This window comes from Sebastes fasciatus, chromosome 11, assembly GCF_043250625.1.
Source record: "Sebastes fasciatus isolate fSebFas1 chromosome 11, fSebFas1.pri, whole genome shotgun sequence".
In the NCBI taxonomy this organism is placed as follows: Eukaryota; Metazoa; Chordata; class Actinopteri; order Perciformes; family Sebastidae; genus Sebastes; species Sebastes fasciatus.
In genome coordinates, this window is record NC_133805.1 from 34,202,754 (window position 1) to 34,220,982 (window position 18,229).

The following is an 18,229-nucleotide window of genomic DNA, read 5'->3' on the forward strand; positions in this document are numbered from 1 at the left end:
ATAACTTTGATTGAATAATTGGTTAAATACTTGATAATAACTGATAGTTGTAGTACTAGAATCAAGAATTGTACTAGAATCAAGAATTGTAAGAGATTTGATGCATAAACTTCAGCTAGTTATTTTATTGACATGTCCCACTGTCCAAGCACAAGGCCTGACCTTCTCCTCCTCTCGCAGGGTGTTGCTGGACAGGGCGTTCACGGACTATGACAACGTTTTCCACGGACTGGATCCAGAAATGCTCAACCTGCCACTTCCCCCCTCTTCTCCTCCTCCTCTTCCTCCTACTCCTCCTACAACTACTTCACGCTCGCCGGCCACCGACAAGTTTGCCAGTACCTCAGAAACAAATACCTCGGACAGAAGTTCCTCCTCCTTCAACTCCTCTCTTTCCTCCCCCTCTTCCACGGACCTCAGTCAGATACTGTTGAATATAAAGTCGTGCCGATGGAGGCACTTTAGACCACGGACACTACCACTACATGAGCTGGACAACGCCCACCCGCTATTCAGGAAGTTGAGTCGAGGCCTGAAGCGACCCGTCTCCTCCACAGCTGGGGGACAGCCCTATGGCTCTCAACGCCCGGTGAGGGTCGTCCCTGCGCCCACACCCACTGCTGGTAGGTGGATTGACTGCCTTGAAATACACACATTGTTGATACCCTCATGCTGTCAGACCACCATCTCTGCTTTGATTATAAGTGGCTTATTTAATTGCAAAAATAACAGGGCGCACACATACACACACACCACTATGCACGACTTGTCTTCTACCTATGAGCTTGTTTTAAAGGGTCAGCTTCCTCATTTTACAAAAAAACATCCCTCAGCCCCAGCAGTATTTAGCCAGTAGTTTGGGTTTTATTTGCCCAGGTGTGCTTATGCATATATGCTCCTGAGATTTCTGTCGTAAAGACCTTGAAAAAAGACATTTCAAAAATTGTGCAGGAGTGTGCCTTTCCCAGAAACTATGTCCCGATTACTCTTGAAAATCCATTTTCACATGAAAACTGTTTGCAAGGTCTGTGGATTATAGAAAGGTATTTGAGTTTTTTAAATTAAATTAAATGTCCTCCTGATAGTATTGGAGAAAAGATGTCAAAATCCAGGTACATTAAACCAAACCTATCTGTGTGACAAGACAGTACTGATTTGGAGGTCAAATGCCATGGCAAGGGTCGAAATTTTCAAGCTTCGAAGCTATAGGGTCAGCCCTAGTATGGAAGGGATGGGTCATGATTTCCGAAAATTACTAAATTATAAAAAATCGAACCGTTTATGCAACTATTGTCCGGTCCTAAAAAAATATTTTCCTTTGTTTTTACCGTCGCCGATAAAACGTGAGTGGCGCATTCAGTTGGCTCTTTTCCATCGGCGCAGGTAGTTTCAGCTGGGAGATGTGGCGGAGCATCGTAAAACACACTTCATTCAAACTCAACAGAAGCAAAATTATACTCACCAAGACCGTCTTGGTTTGTCTTTCCACTTTTCCAACAATTTGGTTAATTAAACCTCTAATTCATCGAGTTAGATGTGAAAATGTGCCGGCTCTAAACGCCACTGAGGAATAGTTCCCAGTGAATATCGAATAGTATTTTTGCTTGATATGCCCATCCCTAGTACGAAGTAAGTATGGGTAAGTGGAGAATGTGTGTTTTGGTTGAACTGACTCTTTAAGAGGCATGCTAGTTCATAGAGGTATTTACCAACTATCCATTACATTATTCAGGATGCACGCGGATTGCTTCCCTTTTACCCCAACGTTTTCTTTATTCATCATACATCATTTTTTCTTTGTTTGTTGGGAGTGTTTTTGATTGCGGGACAAGTGTCCGCCTTTCCCTCCAGCTGCATTGTGAACGTTTGTTCAGTGTCGTTCGTCAGGTGCAGCAGCTGTTGCTTTGCATTCACAGTGCGCCACCTCCCACCCCACCCAGTCCACAAGGTGTCAATTAAAACTGGGGTTTGATAAATAAATTCATGAGATGCAAAGGATTTGTTAGGGTTTGTGGACAGAGGCGTGGAGCGTTGAATACAAACTAAATGCCACATGTCCCTGGTGGTATTACTGTGAGGGCAGTCAGGCGGTTGGTGTCTTGATGTCACTACAAGCAGATTACAGGAGTTGCGTATGTTTTAATGTGCATGAAAAACAACTGCATATTGATTTAAGTACCATAAAGAAACTGACTTTCAGATGAGTCCTGTAGAACTGAACGGCTCACAGGGAATCAGAAAATCAATATTGCGCTGAGGCACAAGACCACGTTAAACCTCGAAATGTGGGAATAGGACTTCATAAACAATAGAAAGTCAATAGAACATGTTATTTACATGATAAATGGCTATGACGCTAATAAGACCACAAGAAACCTCGAAAGCCAACTGTTACTTGATCCAAACTTGCGCCAAATTTGGCAAGGACAGACTGGCATGGCCATTTTCAAAGCGGTCCCTTGACATCTGACCTCGAGATATGTGAATGTAAATGGGTTCTATGGGTACCCACGAGTCTCCCCTTTACAGACATGCCCACTTTATGATAATCACATGCATATTTAGGCAAGAACTAAGTGGTTTTATGCATGCAGTGCAAATGTGTTATTTTCGTCTATTCTAAAATGGTGTGTTTGAATATTTCTCCATACTGGGGTCTCTAATCAGTCTTAGAATTACATGAACTGGGTATGACTGGAAAGCTGAGAATCTTGTGGATCCAATGAGTCCAATTGTATTCATGTGATGATGTTAGTCCCCATATTAGACATCCCACATTGTGACTTTTTTAACTCCCATTTTATACATATGGTGGTGTGTTCTTTATACGATGACAGTTTTTAAAAAATTAGACAAATTAGACGCAATATCGCCTTATTTTACAGTATTGCAATATATTGCTGTATACTTAATCATTACCCCTGTGTCTTGATACATATTGTATTGCCAGATTCTTGCTGATACACAGCCCTATGATGATGCTACTGTTGTCATATGGAGGGTGTTTTGTAACTGTATTATAGGTCAGCACATTCTTCAATGACTCGTCTGAAGTCTGAGAACCTGGTTGTAGTTTCCCTTTCAGACGGTCTTCTTGGCGGCTGCCTTATCAATGAAGGCAGTATTGTATGTGTGTGGGTTGATTAAAGTGCCGTTGTACCCGTGCATTACTGTGTGGATTGCAAATGGGCACACAGCCATAGAACCACCAAGCGTCTTGAAGATTTGGCAGTGTTGGAAAAGATGGTAGAGAAGTAGTGCTGCACCCTGAGAGTCGAATCATCCGTCGGTAAACTCCTCAGTCAGAGCCATGGTTTACTTAGTTTTTCACGAGGCTAGATCTAAACAATTTAATCATAAACACATTGGTTGTATAGATATAAATGGTGATGACGGAAAAAAACACACGCAAACCATAGTAAACAAGATGGTGGTCCGTGTTTCAAGACTGGTCGGGTTGGTTGACAACAGCGGCGCAGACCCCTGACGCACTGTCCGGTCCCTCCCCACAGGGAGAGAGGAAGCAGTGAGCGCAAAGTCCACGGCCCCGGGATGCAGCGAGATGGGCCCAGGGCCTTTCCAATCTGACCTAATACAGCCGGTCATGGCGCACATTGAGGAAATGTGCCCAACGAGGGCCAGCCGAGCGTCCGTCTCTGAGTAATAGATGGGTTGGGTGGGTTGTTAACAACACTAAGTCCACGGCCCCAGGCGAAGTGGCGAGGTTCGGCCGAGGGGTGCTGTAAAGCTCACGGTCGGAAACCGTGAGCCACCTTTACCCTGGGTCTTTCCCAGCCGACCTAGAGCCGGTCAAGACGGAGGAAATGCGTCGAGCAAGTGCCAGCCAGCACCGGGGAGAGGTCCCACAAGGGGATCCTCCCACATCAAGCGACGTCCCTAACCTGCCAAGTTGAATCCCCCAGGCACAATGCGCAGACCCACCCGTTGAGAAGTGTTAAAATATTTTCATTATGAAACTGGCGGGCCGCATTTGACTGTTAATGTGGTCAAAATTATCAATGACACTCGTGCCAGTGGATTTTCCGATTGCCAGGTAGTCTCTGAAAAAAAACAACGAAGGAATAGTTGAATCTTGGAAATTGAACAGCCAAATCCGATTTGAATAAAAACTATTCTGATTCGGGTACAGCCCTACGGGGAAGTATGAGAAACTTGGTTGCATAATGAAATGTGATTTCATTCACCAAAAAAGAAATCAAAAACAAATATGAGCAGATTTGTATTTCATTATTACCCCCAAGAGAGAAACGGTGGCTTTAAACAACCTCATGCATCAGTGATGAGTTTCACACAGAGCTGATGCCAAATTGCCACAGCAGGTGTGGCCAAGCAGTCTCGCCACGAGAGCCCCAAAAAATAGCTGTACCGCATTTAAGAGCCACGTCCCATCACAAACACAACCACGTACGCTACACGCACAGTGTGATTGTTCGATCTGAATGGCTCAACGTGCGTCATCCAACCCTCCTTCACCACAAAACCATCATGTGTCTGAGCAGAAGAGTTGTTTCCAAAAGTAGTCGGGCACTTAAAAATCTGTTGCCAACAAAATAATTTATACGTTAGAGAAACGTGTTCAGTTTATTCAAACTAAGCACATCTGGGACATCTCTACATCACACACTTTGTTTCTGCATTATTTCATAGAGATGAATCTGTCTGTACGTATCGTCTTTTTGTGTTTTAAACATGCTTATGATGGTATGAATCTAATTTCCAGATTTGTAACAACCTTGTGTCTCTCTCTCTCTCTCTCTCTCTCTCAGCTTTCACAGCCGAACAGTACCAGCAGCATCAGGAGCAGCTGGCCCTGATGCAGAAACAGCAGCTGGAGCAGATCCAGCTGCAACAGCAAGCCAACAGTACCGCCACTACAAACAGCACAAAGGTCGGTATCCCGGTAAGTCAGATCTGGCCGTCAGGCGCAAACCAAAGAACGTATATTGATAAGAAGTGAGAGCCAGTTGGTTGTTACATTGCAACATCAGCGCCCAGCAGCAGAGCTACGCTTCCACCATTTTGGACTGAAAGTGACTACCGGACAAGTAAAACGTCCGCCTACAAAGTGCCGTACAAAAGGAAAACAAAATTATTTCTGTTCTATTGTCATATTTTTAATGTATCTAACGAAATGACCTGTGTTGAACAATAACAATATTATAAATATGCATACTATTACAATTATTTACTTACTCATTTATGAATCAAACCTTTTGCCCGGCTGCTTCCCAGAGGAGCATCAAGTGAGTGATGGACATAAATGGAAGTTAGAAAAATCCAGCACACAGATTTGGAGATCAGTGGTGGAGGTGCAGTCCTGCGGGTCTGAGGTGCGTTCATTATGCCGAGGAAAATAACTCTGGATTCAGCTGTCGGGTCATTTTACAACTTTTAGGACATAATGATTTAAATGAGGGCTATTTAAGTGTTCGTACTGGGAAGTTGATTTCCCTCAAAACAAATTCTCCTCTGATTTACAGACGTCTCTTTATACAGCCATGGCCACAAACTAATCTGCGTTTTCAGTCCAAAATGACGAAAGCGCTATTGCAGCGCCATCTAGCGGCTGTTGTCAAAAAAGCACCGGCGTTTCGCCTCTTTGCTTCTGATTCTTCTTTTTCCGTCTCATCAGTGACTTAAACAGTTTTCTTCTCCCCGACAGGGCCTGCCGAATACGTTGGACCAGGCCAGCGCTCAGTTCGCCGCCTCGGCCCTCGTCACCGCGGACAAACTGCTGGCTCTCAAAACCAAGGAGGAGCTAGCCCTGGGAGGCGGAGTCAATGGCGTCCTCTCCCCCTCAGGTACGACAACCCTCTAAACAACCTCTGGTAGGCTCGCTCAGCGGGCTTCTGCTTTGAAAAAGAGGCAACTGGTGACACGGGAGTGTCTCACTCGATGACGAGAAGACGTTTTATCTTCTGTGAATGAAGTGTTGTTAATGACCCTCCTGTCACCATTAGTCAACACAATAAAAACAACACATGGATTGTTCCATCACAGTAATGGCTGGAGTAATTATCCTCATTATTTTATTTAATAAGGTGGTCTTTATTATTCATTTTTTATTGTCTGATGACCATACAAGCACCATTGGGAATGTTTCATTACTTCCATGCCAACACTTATCCCAGCTTTATTTGTACCTCCCAAAATATAATAAAAATAAAGCAACTGCAAAGTAATAAAAACTAAAAGCAATTCAAATTGAAAGTGCACTTCACCCAAAAGTGTTACAATACAGTGACAGTGAACAGACAAAGCAAACAATGAGGGTGAAGTAATTACAGTCCTAAAACCCATAATGGAGTGCACTGACAGAGCAGATAACGGCACGCAGCAGACTGAACAAAACCTGCAGCAGTAACCCCCCACCCCCACCCCACCCCCCCAAAACAACCGCTGCCATTTTTAGGCAGCAGGATTCAGGAGATAACTGAGAAAAGTGACAAAATGAAGTTTCCATTTGAGATTATTCTGCAGATGAAAGCACTGCAGCAAGGATCTGTCCTTTACAGATAAAACTACTGAAAACTGAAAGAATTTGTGTTCTAATACCTACTTTTCTTTGTGATTCGGGTGAAAAGGAATAAATCCAGCTCATAAATGACCTTCTGCCTCGCAGTAGATATTTAATGCTGTGCACATTCCCAAAGTTCTAAAGTTACGGTATGTTTTGAGCTGGTTCGTCATCCTTTTATAATCACGGTGCTGTTGAGATTGTGTGCGTGGATAGAAAGGATTACCATTCACACGCTGGAATAAAAGAAGATGCAGCTCACTGCATATTCACTTCAAGTTTCCAATATAAATAAGTTTTTTTTTTTCAAAGAACAGTTGATAATTGAAACCTTCCATCTCTAAACCCCACCTCCACCCCCCTCCTTATCAAATCCATCCCCCCCCCTCCCCCACCACCGTTCTCTTTTGACCCCCCAGGTGTCTACAAGGGCTTGCACCTCTCGAGCACAGCTTCCCCTTCCCCCACCGCTCCACCCACCTCTACCCCGGCACCCACCTTGCTCCACCCCCGCACCGCCACCAGTAACAACAACGGCACCGCCCACCCTGCCAACACCACTACCACTAACGCCGCCGCCACTCAGGTCCTGCTGGGAAACAACAACAACAGCCTCCGTCTGGGTGTTCCCACCGGCAAGCGCGTCCACCATGCCCCCCGGACGCTGAGCGCCACCATGTCGACATCCGCCTTAAAGCTCGCCCACGCAGCCGCCGCAACCGCCAACTGTCAGAAACCCAAGGTCACTACGGCCTCGGCCTCGCCGCTGGACAAAGTGCCCAGGTGAGAATAACATGCATCCAGTATGAGGATGTTAACGGGTGGCGAAAAGAGGGTCATGATGGTGTTAACGGGTGGCATGTCTGTGGATAAGATCCTCTATCTAAATATAAGTATATACCACAACATTTATAGCTAGCCTGAGCTAGTTTGCAGTACCTGGCCTTCCATCTCATATTTTACAAAAAAAAACGAGTCTCCCCTTTACAGACATGCCCACTTTATGATAATCACATGCAGTTTGGGGACAAGTCATAGTCAAGTCAGCACACTGACACACTGACAGCTGTTGTTGCCTGTTGGGCTGCAGTTTGACATGTTATGATTTGAGCGCATTTTTATGCTAAATGCAGTACCTGTGAGGGTTTCTGGACAATATTTGTCAGTTTTGTGTTAATTAATTTCCAATAATAAATATATACAAATGATTCCATAATGCAGCATATTTGCCCACTCCATGATAAGAGTATTAAATACTTGACAAATCTCCCTTTTAAGATACATTTTGAACAGAAAAAAATGTGCGATTAATCACGATTTACTAGGGACAAATCATGTGATTAATCGCAATTAAATATTTTAATCGATTGACAGTCCTAATTATAATATTAGTGGAGCCTGATCTTTATCTGCAACAGAAATACCGGCTTTAAACACAAGAAAAGCATTCAAATTGTTGATTTAGAGTTTGAATGTCAACGATATGAATGTACTAAAGCCTCACAAGGTTCTTAAAACCTGTAATCTGGCACATCTCATAACCTGAACATGAAGTTCCTGCAGGGAGGGGAAAAAAAGGCTATTGTTACATTAATGAAACGGCTTTAAATGCTAACTAATTGCAGCTAACTGTGTCTTGTTTTTCTTTTGTCCTCAGGGAGAATCACGAACAAGACAAGCCAGCACTGAACAGTCTATCAGAGAACACAGTGGCCATGGAGGTTACGTAGCCTCCCGTACGCAGCGCGGGGGAAGCGTAACTCCTTTGTTGTCGTTTTTTTTAGGTGCTATGCATCGTTCGTTAGTGGTGAAAGCAAAGTGGTGTCGGAATGAGCACGGCAAGGCTGGGTTTCCATGGCAACTGTTTTGGGACTTAATTGCAATGCTCGTCTCGTACAAATTTTTTTTTTTCTCTCTCCCCCTCCCCCCCATTTCCCTATTTGTTACTGTTAATAAGAGATCGTCTGTAAATTCTTAATATGACAATTATATGTACAGTACTGCATATTTGTAATACCCCCCTCCCGCCCCCACACACCCCCCTTGTTCTTGTATATAACATTACTTGAATACAGAATTGTTCATTTGTGATGTTTTGCACTCGAGATATTAAAAAAAAATCAAAATTAAAAAGAGAAAACGACAAACTGCAACTGGTGCGAGTATGAGGTGTGAAAGTTGTACCACAGAAAAATGTATGTCATCACATGCATGGTGCGGAACCTGCTGTTTGATCTATTTATTGTGCCGTGTTTACAAAGGTTTTTTTCCGTTCATGTTTTCTTTTTTTTTAATCCTTTTTTTTTTCTTTTTTTTTTATACACTGTACCCCTCACCGGTTCCCCGTGCTGTAGTCAGTGTTTAACTAGATTAAAAAAAAGACTGTATTTTTTTGGATGTTGTGAACATGGCCGGGAGCGCGCCCGTTTTTGTTGGGCGTTCTTCCACGATGTTCCCATGTGTCATGTTGAATCCATGGAGACATGCATTCATACAGATTCAGGCGCAGGGCGGTAGAAGAAGACGACAGGTGTGAATTTGTTTGTTGTAGGCATCAGTTTGTCAGTGGGTTAATCAGTTTCCACACAGCTCTTCCATACATATAATATTCCTGAGACAAGTAACAAAACAATGGGGACTTTTTCCCAGAAGACCTTGCTGCTTCAGACTTAATTTCTTTATTGATATATGCTGCTTTATGATTTTGGCCGTCTGGTTTGCACCAGACGGCCCCTTTTTCTCTAAAAGATAATCCCCCCTCCCTCTCTCCCCTTATCATTTTTTTAAAATAAATATTTTTGTATCTCCCACTTTTTATTTTAATTTTCCTAAAACAAAAAAAACTTCATTCTTTTGTTACTTGTTGATCTAAAAAAAAACTATAAGGGAGTAAAAAAAAAATGCAGTAACTGACATTTATTATCATTCCAGCTTCTACATAAAAAGGAGGAAAACATGTATTAATTGAAAAAAAAAAATCAACAGTTTTCTCTACTTTTAAAAACTCTCCAGAAGGCTGAAAGGCCAATGAACCACAAGTTATCGGGTGCCTTCATTTGGGAAAAAAAAAGAAAAAAACCTTTAAAAAAAAAAAAAAAAAAATGTAAAAAATCGCTCTCTTCTGTGAAGAGTTTGGTACTGAACAAGGCTACTTGTAGTTTTTCTTTGTCTGTACCACAATCCCAATGCCCATTCCAATGGCCCAGTTGATTCATGAGCTTTGTTTTTGTAGACCCTTCAAACACTCAACACACACACATGGGAAAGACTAAAATCCTCTTGAATTGTCACAAAATGAAATAAAAATCCAGGGCATTATGTGTTTTGACCTGCATGTCTCGTTTTTTTTTTTTGTCATCTTTGTCTTTAATGTGTCCTCGAGTGAACGAGCTTGCAGTATAGTAGCCTGCTGTGTGTCTCTGTGGGGGAATCACTGTTTTTGTGTGCTTCTATATTCAGGTAAGGAAGGATATGAATGAATGCTGAATGTTGAGTGAGCAAAATACAGTCTGCAGCAAACCAACATATTTATTTTTTAAAGTCTTTCCTTAAAACAGGAGGTGGCGGCTATGGTGGTTATTTTTGGGATAAATCAGCTCCTTTCGACCTGTAGTCAAACGAGTCACAATGTTTAAAGGGATAGTTGGGATATTTTTTAGGTGGGGTTGTATGGAGTTACTGAGGTATTGTGTGACTGGTGAATCCGAACCAACCTTTCAATACACCGAAGTAAAAATAAAATACACTAACTGATCGAGGCAGCGGTAGACCAGCAACTCCCGTGTTCTGAGAGGTAAAAATTACTGTTTTTGTCAAAGGAGTCTGGTGGCTTTGAAGAGAGCATAGATAACGGCTTCAGTTCGGAAAGGGCTGTATGACAGCAGGGTAAAGAAAATATTCTAACTAGAATGGCACTCAGAGAGCGCAGACCTCCGCCAAGGTGCCCAAGTACGATTGCCCCCCCCCTCCCCCCTCCGTGCAGTTTGCGCCATCATCCACGTGTATTTTTGTTTATGTTGAGATCAGCTGTACGTAGCGGAGCTTCGTAAAACACTTCATTCAAAGTGGACAGAAACAAAATAAAACTCACCTAAACCGTCGTCGTTACTCTTTACAACAATCACCCAGTGTGCTTTGGTCGAACTCAACTGTAATCTCAGAGTTTAATGTGAAAAAACGCAGAATCTACAGAATCTGCTCTCTCCCTGTCTCTCTGAAGGAAAGAGGCGGGGTCATGCGTCATCAACGCGTCATCAGTTACACTGCGTATGTTAAACCCAGAGGTCTTAATGTTCTGTCTGATCGGAATCCTTTAAAAATAATCCTGGATCCGGATCGCCACCAAACTGATGGATTGTTCATTGTGCCACACCCCATCCCTCCAACAAATTTCATTCAAATCCATCGCGGACTTCTGGAGTAATCCTGCTAACAGACAAACAAACCAACGCCTTCGGCTTTGGCAGAGGTAAATATAGCATACACTATATGATCTGGTTTTAGAGCTAGAGTGAAGATACAGATATCATATGAAACTAGAAGACTTAAAGAATCCATTGGTACCGACCATGTCAAGGAGGCTAAATAACGCTCAAAAGTTAAGCTACATTTTGGCGAAGACAAACTGCCATGACCATAGTTTTCAAAAATCTACGCTGCCTTTTTTCTTGTGGGTATAATTGTGTGTATTAAATAACAAAGCAGTAGGAAGATCTGAAAGCTCGTGAAGGCTTATAAAACGACAGTCGGCAATATAGGCTGCTCCAAAACCATTAAGAGCTTTAAAAACAAGTAAAAGAACCTTCAAATCTATTCAAAAAGACACTGGGAGCCAACGGAGTGGAGCTAAAACTGGGGTAATATGCTCTCTGTTTCTTGTTTTGGTTAAAGCAGCACAGTTCTGAATAAGTTTACATTTTTCAATTGACGGTTTCAAAAGACCAGTAAGTGAGTATTCAAATAAAAAGGCTTGGTTCTGTTCCCCTGACAAATGACCGTGATCAGACTTTTCCGTTGCCCGTCGGAGGAGGATGATGTGCACTTAACGAAGGTTCATGTGTGCACGTCAGTAGAGCTGAAATTGGCTGTTTTATTGCCTTACCCTGGTGAATCCGATCACAAAGAGCCATGGAAATGTTGTTCTTACTATATGCTCCACACATGCATGAGACTGAGATCAATGAAACAATTCAGTGTATTTTTCACAGTTTTTATACATTTTGTCGACGTCAAGGCGGTCCAGGACGCCGACTAAAGAGTCTGCTTTTACTGCACGCTGCTGCTGCATTGCAGTAGACTGTTAAAGTTTAGAAAAACCTAACATTTATTGTGAAAAGGGCCAGTCAGGAACACTGCAGCTGTTTACCTGAGGCTCTTATTCTTCGAAGTAAACACAAATTGGGAAGGATAAGGGACGACATTTGAATGTAAATTCTGCTTCTCAGAGGAGGAAAGTCGATAAGAGCTGGAAAATAAATGAGCCGAGTGCAGTCCAACTCCCAGAGAGAGAGAGAGGCTGCGTTAACCGTGCGTCTGACTTGATCATATTTGGATCTTTTGCCTGTAATTGCTTGTTCCAGAAAGATAGAAAGAGAGAAAAACTGTCGGTGCAAAAAGGTTTTAGGGATGTAAGAGAAGCCGATATCAGGTTTTTGGGAAAGTGTGCATCTCGGGACAGTGAGGTGGTGCAAGACCTGTGTTAAATAGTCTGCAAGCAACAAATATGGCTGCAGTTTGAATGCAGTGATATACAGCCAGAGGTAAATGCACAAAGGAAAGTGGTCTGGATGTTTGTATGAAACTATTAATATCTTTGTCAAATTCTTTATGAAAGTTAACACACTGTAAAAAAAAAATTCAGCTTGCCTCAAGACAGTAAGTTAACCGATAAATAGTTTCCCAAGAAATTTTGTACAAACATTGATCCTCAGACAAACTTTTCTTGACTTTTCATCAAAATTTAATTTTCTCCAATATGTCACTTTATGACCAAATACCAAATAATTGCTAATAAGCACATGTTAGCATGCTAACAGGCTAAACTAACTAACTATGGTGACAGTGGTGGAGGAAGTACTCAGATCTTTTACTTAAAGGACCCATATTGTAAAAAGTGAGATTGTCATGTCTGTTATAGTATAAAGCAGGTTTAAGTGCTATATAAATACTGTGAAAGTATTGAAACGTTCAATATACGAAGAAATACACGCACAGCCTGTATTCAGAAATGGTGTGTTTGAAACAAGCCGTTAGGATTTCTGTCCATTTGTGATGTCACAAATATGCAATATTAAGACCATTACGCGGTTTTAAACGTAAACATTCTTAATGTGTCCAAGTTTATTTCCGGTTGCAGACTATGTAAATGACATCAGCTGACAGGAAGTAAACATGGACCCAAACTGTTGCCTAGCAAGGCAATTCCATTGAAATTAGCTAAAACAGAGCGTTTCAGACAGAGGATATACAGGCATATTCAGGCAGACAGTATGGGGAAAATAAAGTTGTTTCTTTAACATTACAGCATGTAAACATGTTCTAGTAGAAACACAAAATACAAGTATGAACCTGACAATGAGCATAATATGGGACCTTTAAGTAGCAATACTACAGTGTAAAAATACTCTATTACAACTAAAAGTCATGTGTTCAAAATCTTAAAGGTCCCATATCGTGCTCATTTTCATGTTCATACTTGTATTTTGTGTTTCTACTAGATCATGTTTATGTGCCATGATGTTCAAAAAAACCTTTATTTTCCTCATACCGTCTGCCTGAATATACCTGTATTTACCCTCTGATTTACCCGTTTTAGCACATTTCAACGGAATTGCGTTGCTAGGCAACAGTTTGGGTCCATGTTTACTTCCTGTCAGCTAATGTTATTTACATACACTGCAACAGGAAATAAACTTGGACACATTTAGAATGTTTACTGTGTGTTTCAAATCTATGTAGTGATCTGTATAATTGTATATTTGTGACATCACAAATGGACAGAAATCCTAACGGCTTGTTTCAAACGCGCAATTTCTGAATTCGGGCTGTGTGTATTTCTCCATATATTGAGTGTTTTGATAGTTTAACAGTATTTATAAAGCACTTAAACCTGCTTTATAATATAAAAGACATGAAAATCTCACTTTTTACAATATGGGACCTTTAAGCAAAATGACAAAAGTATTAGCATCAAACTATAGGCCAACTTTATTTATGACGTTTTCTTTTGCAAACTGAAGACGATGAAGAAACAGATACAAAACCAGAAAAAAAAGTAACAATACAGTGGTTTTAAGTGACTTAACTTATAATTTATTATTTGATTTACATTTCGTATTAATAATCTGAATATGCAAAGTAACTAAAGCTGTCAAATAGATGTAGTGGTGTAGAAAGCACAATATTTTCTTTCAAAATGTAGTGGATTAAAAGTATACAGTAAATCCAGTAAGTGTAGCACTTGAGTAAATGCACTTAGTTACATTTCACCACTGGAACATGATAAACATTTGTTCATGGTAAAGCTGTTAAAATTCCCTTGAATAATATTGTAAAAACCTTTTTATGTTCTGAAAAGCTTGTGACTTGACATCAGTGGTGTTTCTTTCTGTATAAACTGGGCTACTGTAGTAAATGAATAGTTAGGGGGGTGCTGTGAGCGAGGTTATTCTCTATAGAGCAGTAATCAAAGCCAAAGACAGCGAAGCACAAAGACGCTTTCACACCCCGGCCTCATTATCCGTGAGCTCTTTGCTTTGCATGTATACTGACTTTATCTCTCCCAGCCACCTTCATATCTTCATCTGCAGTCGCTGCTTTCAATTAGTGGGGAGGGGGGAGCCCTTAATGAACGGCAGACGGACTCAGCGGAGACATCGTGGACTGGCGGGCTCATTAAGGCTGACGGTGAGTCAGAGGGCAAATAGGGGGATGATCAAGGTTGTCTTGCAAAAGGCCGGATCACATTGACCAAATAACCGTCAGGTCTCTGAGCCCCGTCAAAGTGTCTCCGTCTTTGTTCTATGATTTGAAAGTGAAGCATCCTTCGCTACCCAGCTGTCACGCCAGTAATCCTGCACTGCATCGAGATGCGTTTGTGAATTAAATTAGTTGTTTGTTACCCTTTTTTTACAATTTACAATAGCACCACAGTCAATAACTACGCCTGATTAATCTCAATATGTTTGCACCGTAAGGTCTTTGAATTTGTAGTTAAAAGTTTGAAGAAGGAAATGCATCCCAGATAATGTGTTTTCCAACTAGAGAGGTCATAAAAAAAGAAGCAGTGAGGTACAGGTTGTAATGACGTGTCTCCATTTCCATTTTCAAGATAATAGGTGCCTTTCTTTACCTTCTCAGGTCTGGAAAAGATACCAGTTTAGGAATTTCCCTTTTTAAAGGAACAGTGTGTAACATTTCGCGGGATCTATTAGCAGAATTGGAATATAATATTCATAACTATGTTTTCATTAGTGTATAATCACCTGAAACGTGTTTCTACATGAGAGCCTTTCACATTTTTACGTTACCTGAAGGCCACCGTAGTACTCCGACACGCTTGTGAAACTGCGGTAACGTGAGCCGCGGAGTGCAAAACTTCAAAATCTTTGCCCACGGTTTGATTTTTACAGTCATTGAATGGTTCGGTTTTGCATCCATATTGTCCATCAGTGACACTTAAAAATGTTCTGCCAAAAGAAAGTAGAGAGAGAATGAAACCATTCAGATAATGAGAACAAATCTGAAATGAATCTCAAGGGCCAACCGGGCTAAATGAAATGAAACCAGCCAAAGGAAATTTTAGATGATAATATAAACATGTCTGTCCATTTCAAAAGAATGTAAGAAGCATCAAGAGCAGCAGCCAGAAGCCTCTCCAAAAACAAAACAACAAAAAAGACTTTCTTCCTGCTACTCGGTGAGTGATGAAAACTGCTGTAACTCTTTTAAGAGCCAAGAAAGGGATGAGATTGAAAAGTGAAGAGGCGAAAGATGAAAAAAGGGGTTTTGTGAAAAGATGTGACAGTTTAAAAAAAAAAAAAAAAAAATGAAGTTGAGCCTTGGGGGAGGGTGGTGAGGCAACAGCGTTCATTTTGATACAACCAGTAGTAGTTTTATGTCAGACTGGTCTGACTGGAACGTAACTGAACCCCTGCAACACGTGTCATGTCGTCACTCTGCCCTCCTTCTTCAAACATCATAATTCAGCACGCAACCGCACGGATGCCTTTTTTTTCTTTTGTGTTATTTTTTTAATCTAGTAACAGAGTACAAAGCCGAGGCTCGTGTCAATGCGACCACAGAACAGAACTCAATTATGAGTTTTTGATCGTGTCAGCAGAAACCATCCAGAGAGCGGCTCCAGGGGCGAGGGAATCCTAATTTCACAGCCGCCCACGTGCTCCGGCTCTGTAGATCTCATATTCTCCTGGTTTCCCTTGAGGGGGAGCAGGATGAAGGCAGGATTATTGGTGCATTGTGTGTGTGTGTGTGTGTGTGTGTGTGTGTGTGTGTGTGTGTGTGTGTGTATGAGTGAGTGAAGGAGGGTGTGACAGAGATGGAAGAAGGGAGTTATTTCTATGTAAACTTGTTAATTCAAGGTGTGAAAGAGGAGAGAAAGTGTGTGAGTAAAATTAGAGAATTATTTGTGTACAAGTTGTGTCTGTGTGTGCGTGTGTGTGTGTGTGTTATTTCTGGTAACTTGTTTTTTTTAGAGTATCACTCGTCACGCCGCTTTGTCACACCCGTTGGTGTCACTAGGTTTAGGTAACAAAACCACTATAGTTAGGTTTAGGAAAAAACTACTTTTAGGCTTAAAACTGCTACGTTTGTACAATGAAAATGAAACTGAACGTTGTGAACATGGGACACGAACGAACAGCTGATTGTAACGTGAAAGTGAAATTTAACACACAGGACACGAACAGCGGTCTCCTGGATGAAAGTCTTGTGTTTGTTGAACCCATCCACCTCCGTGGAACTAAACTACGTCACCACAGTCACTCCCGGCGCACTTTCTCTGACTGTTTACTGTTGCAGTGAATGGGTTTATACTGTAGTAACTTGAAAGCCCGGGGCGTCTCATACTGGTGCCAAACGGTGCCTTGTGCGGCAGTATCAAACGCCAAGGAGTGTACAGTATTTGACGCCCTGGGAATGAGAACAGGCTTCATTCATAGACTGTATATATAAGAAGTGGACGTAGTCACCGTGATGTCACCTGTTGGTTCGTGGACTGCCGTTTTGAAGCCTCGAGTTCGTCATTTCGGCCGTCGCCATCTTGGTTATTCGCAACCAGAAGTGGGTAGTGACTAGAAGGAAACCAGCAAACTGGGGAAACTCTCACCAGATGGTTAAGGTTAGGCATTGACCTTGAATGGTTGAGGTTAGGATAGGTCATCGGGCAGCGAGTCTCGCAAGAGTTTTTGCACGTTTTTGCAGATCTCCGATCAGATTTGCGGCCTCCCTTCTAGACACAACCCCAGAAGTTACACGAGAGGGTGGAGCTAAGTACAACCGAACGCTGAATAAGACATTTTTAGCTGACCAAAAAGATTATAATTAACTTTCATGAACTAAAAACACACTGAAAGGGTTAAAGTTCTAAGACGAAAACGCAGACAACTCCCAGACCGGACAACGCCGTGGTAGCGACCTGTCAATCACAAGGTAGCCACGCCCTAAAGCATCCCCTGCTTTATGGTCTATCTGACTCTAAATGGGACCATAATTTACTAAATGAACATCATGCTGTATTGAAGAAGTCTTGAAACTAGCAATTGAGACCATAAACTCATGTTTACAATGTTTACTGAGGTAATAAATCAAGAGAGAAGTAGGATCATTTTCTCATAGACTTCTATACAATCAGACTTCTTTTTGCAACCAGAAGACTCGCCCCCTGCTGGCTGTTAGAAAGAATGCATGTTTATAAGGCACTTACGCATTGGCTTCACTTTTCAGATTCAGAGTGGCCTACTGGCTGCATTCCCAGGGCGTCAAATACCGACGCCTTGTCACGGCCCTCGTTGTGTGATGCTGACTTACAAGGCACCCTTTAGCACCTGTATGAGACGCACCGCGCTTTCAAGAAACTACAATGTAAACCCATCCATGTCAATTTATACGCTCAGAGAAAGTGGTTGGGGAGTCTGGTGACGTTGTTTAAAAAGACAAAAAAGACAAATGTGTTGTTTGTCTTTGTGTTCACAATGTTAAGTTTCACTTTCGTTTTACAAACGTTGTAATTTCAAGCAAAACCATGATGTTTTTTCCTAAACCTAAGTGGTTTTGTTGCCTAAACCTAAGCAAGTGTGTTAGTTTTGATTCACAACATTAACCACGTGTTTACTGCGACCGTAGTGGGGCATCATAGTTTGACCCCGTGTGTTAGAAAGTGACTCCGAGGGGTCCTGACCAAGCGTCAGTAGGCTATGTGACGAGTTGGGATGAGGGCGTAGTATCACACATGGGCACAGCCACACCAGCAGACTCAACGTGTATTAAAGTTAACTTTTTGGTAGAAAACCCTTCAATAAATGTATTTCTCTTGGTAGTATAAATCAGGGGTTCTCAAACTTTTTGGGGCCAGGGAGCTTTTACAGGGAAGAACATTTTCCAAACACCTCCTCATAATCGTAACATCGATTAAGCATAATGCCTACTATTTGCATTCTAAAACTTTTCAACCTA

At 41.8% G+C, this 18,229-nt stretch overlaps 1 protein-coding gene across 4 annotated transcripts in view; it reads left to right on the top strand.

The window, feature by feature from the left end:
• The window catches only part of LOC141777774 (enhancer of polycomb homolog 1-like), a 45,761-nt gene extending 35,895 nt beyond the window's left edge, over positions 1 to 9,866 (top strand). For 2 of the 4 annotated variants that reach the window (XM_074652329.1, XM_074652327.1), the window contains 5 exons: positions 181 to 623; positions 4,788 to 4,909; positions 5,684 to 5,822; positions 6,958 to 7,321; positions 8,196 to 9,866. In XM_074652329.1, coding sequence (XP_074508430.1) covers positions 181 to 623; positions 4,788 to 4,909; positions 5,684 to 5,822; positions 6,958 to 7,321; positions 8,196 to 8,268 — 1,141 coding nt within the window. In that variant the 3' untranslated portion in view covers positions 8,269 to 9,866. Of the gene's footprint in view, positions 1 to 180; positions 624 to 4,787; positions 4,922 to 5,683; positions 5,823 to 6,957; positions 7,322 to 8,195 lie in introns of all 4 variants that reach the window. The other 2 variants (XM_074652328.1, XM_074652326.1) reach the window with 1 other exon arrangement.
• Positions 9,867 to 18,229: the final 8,363 nt, after the last annotated feature.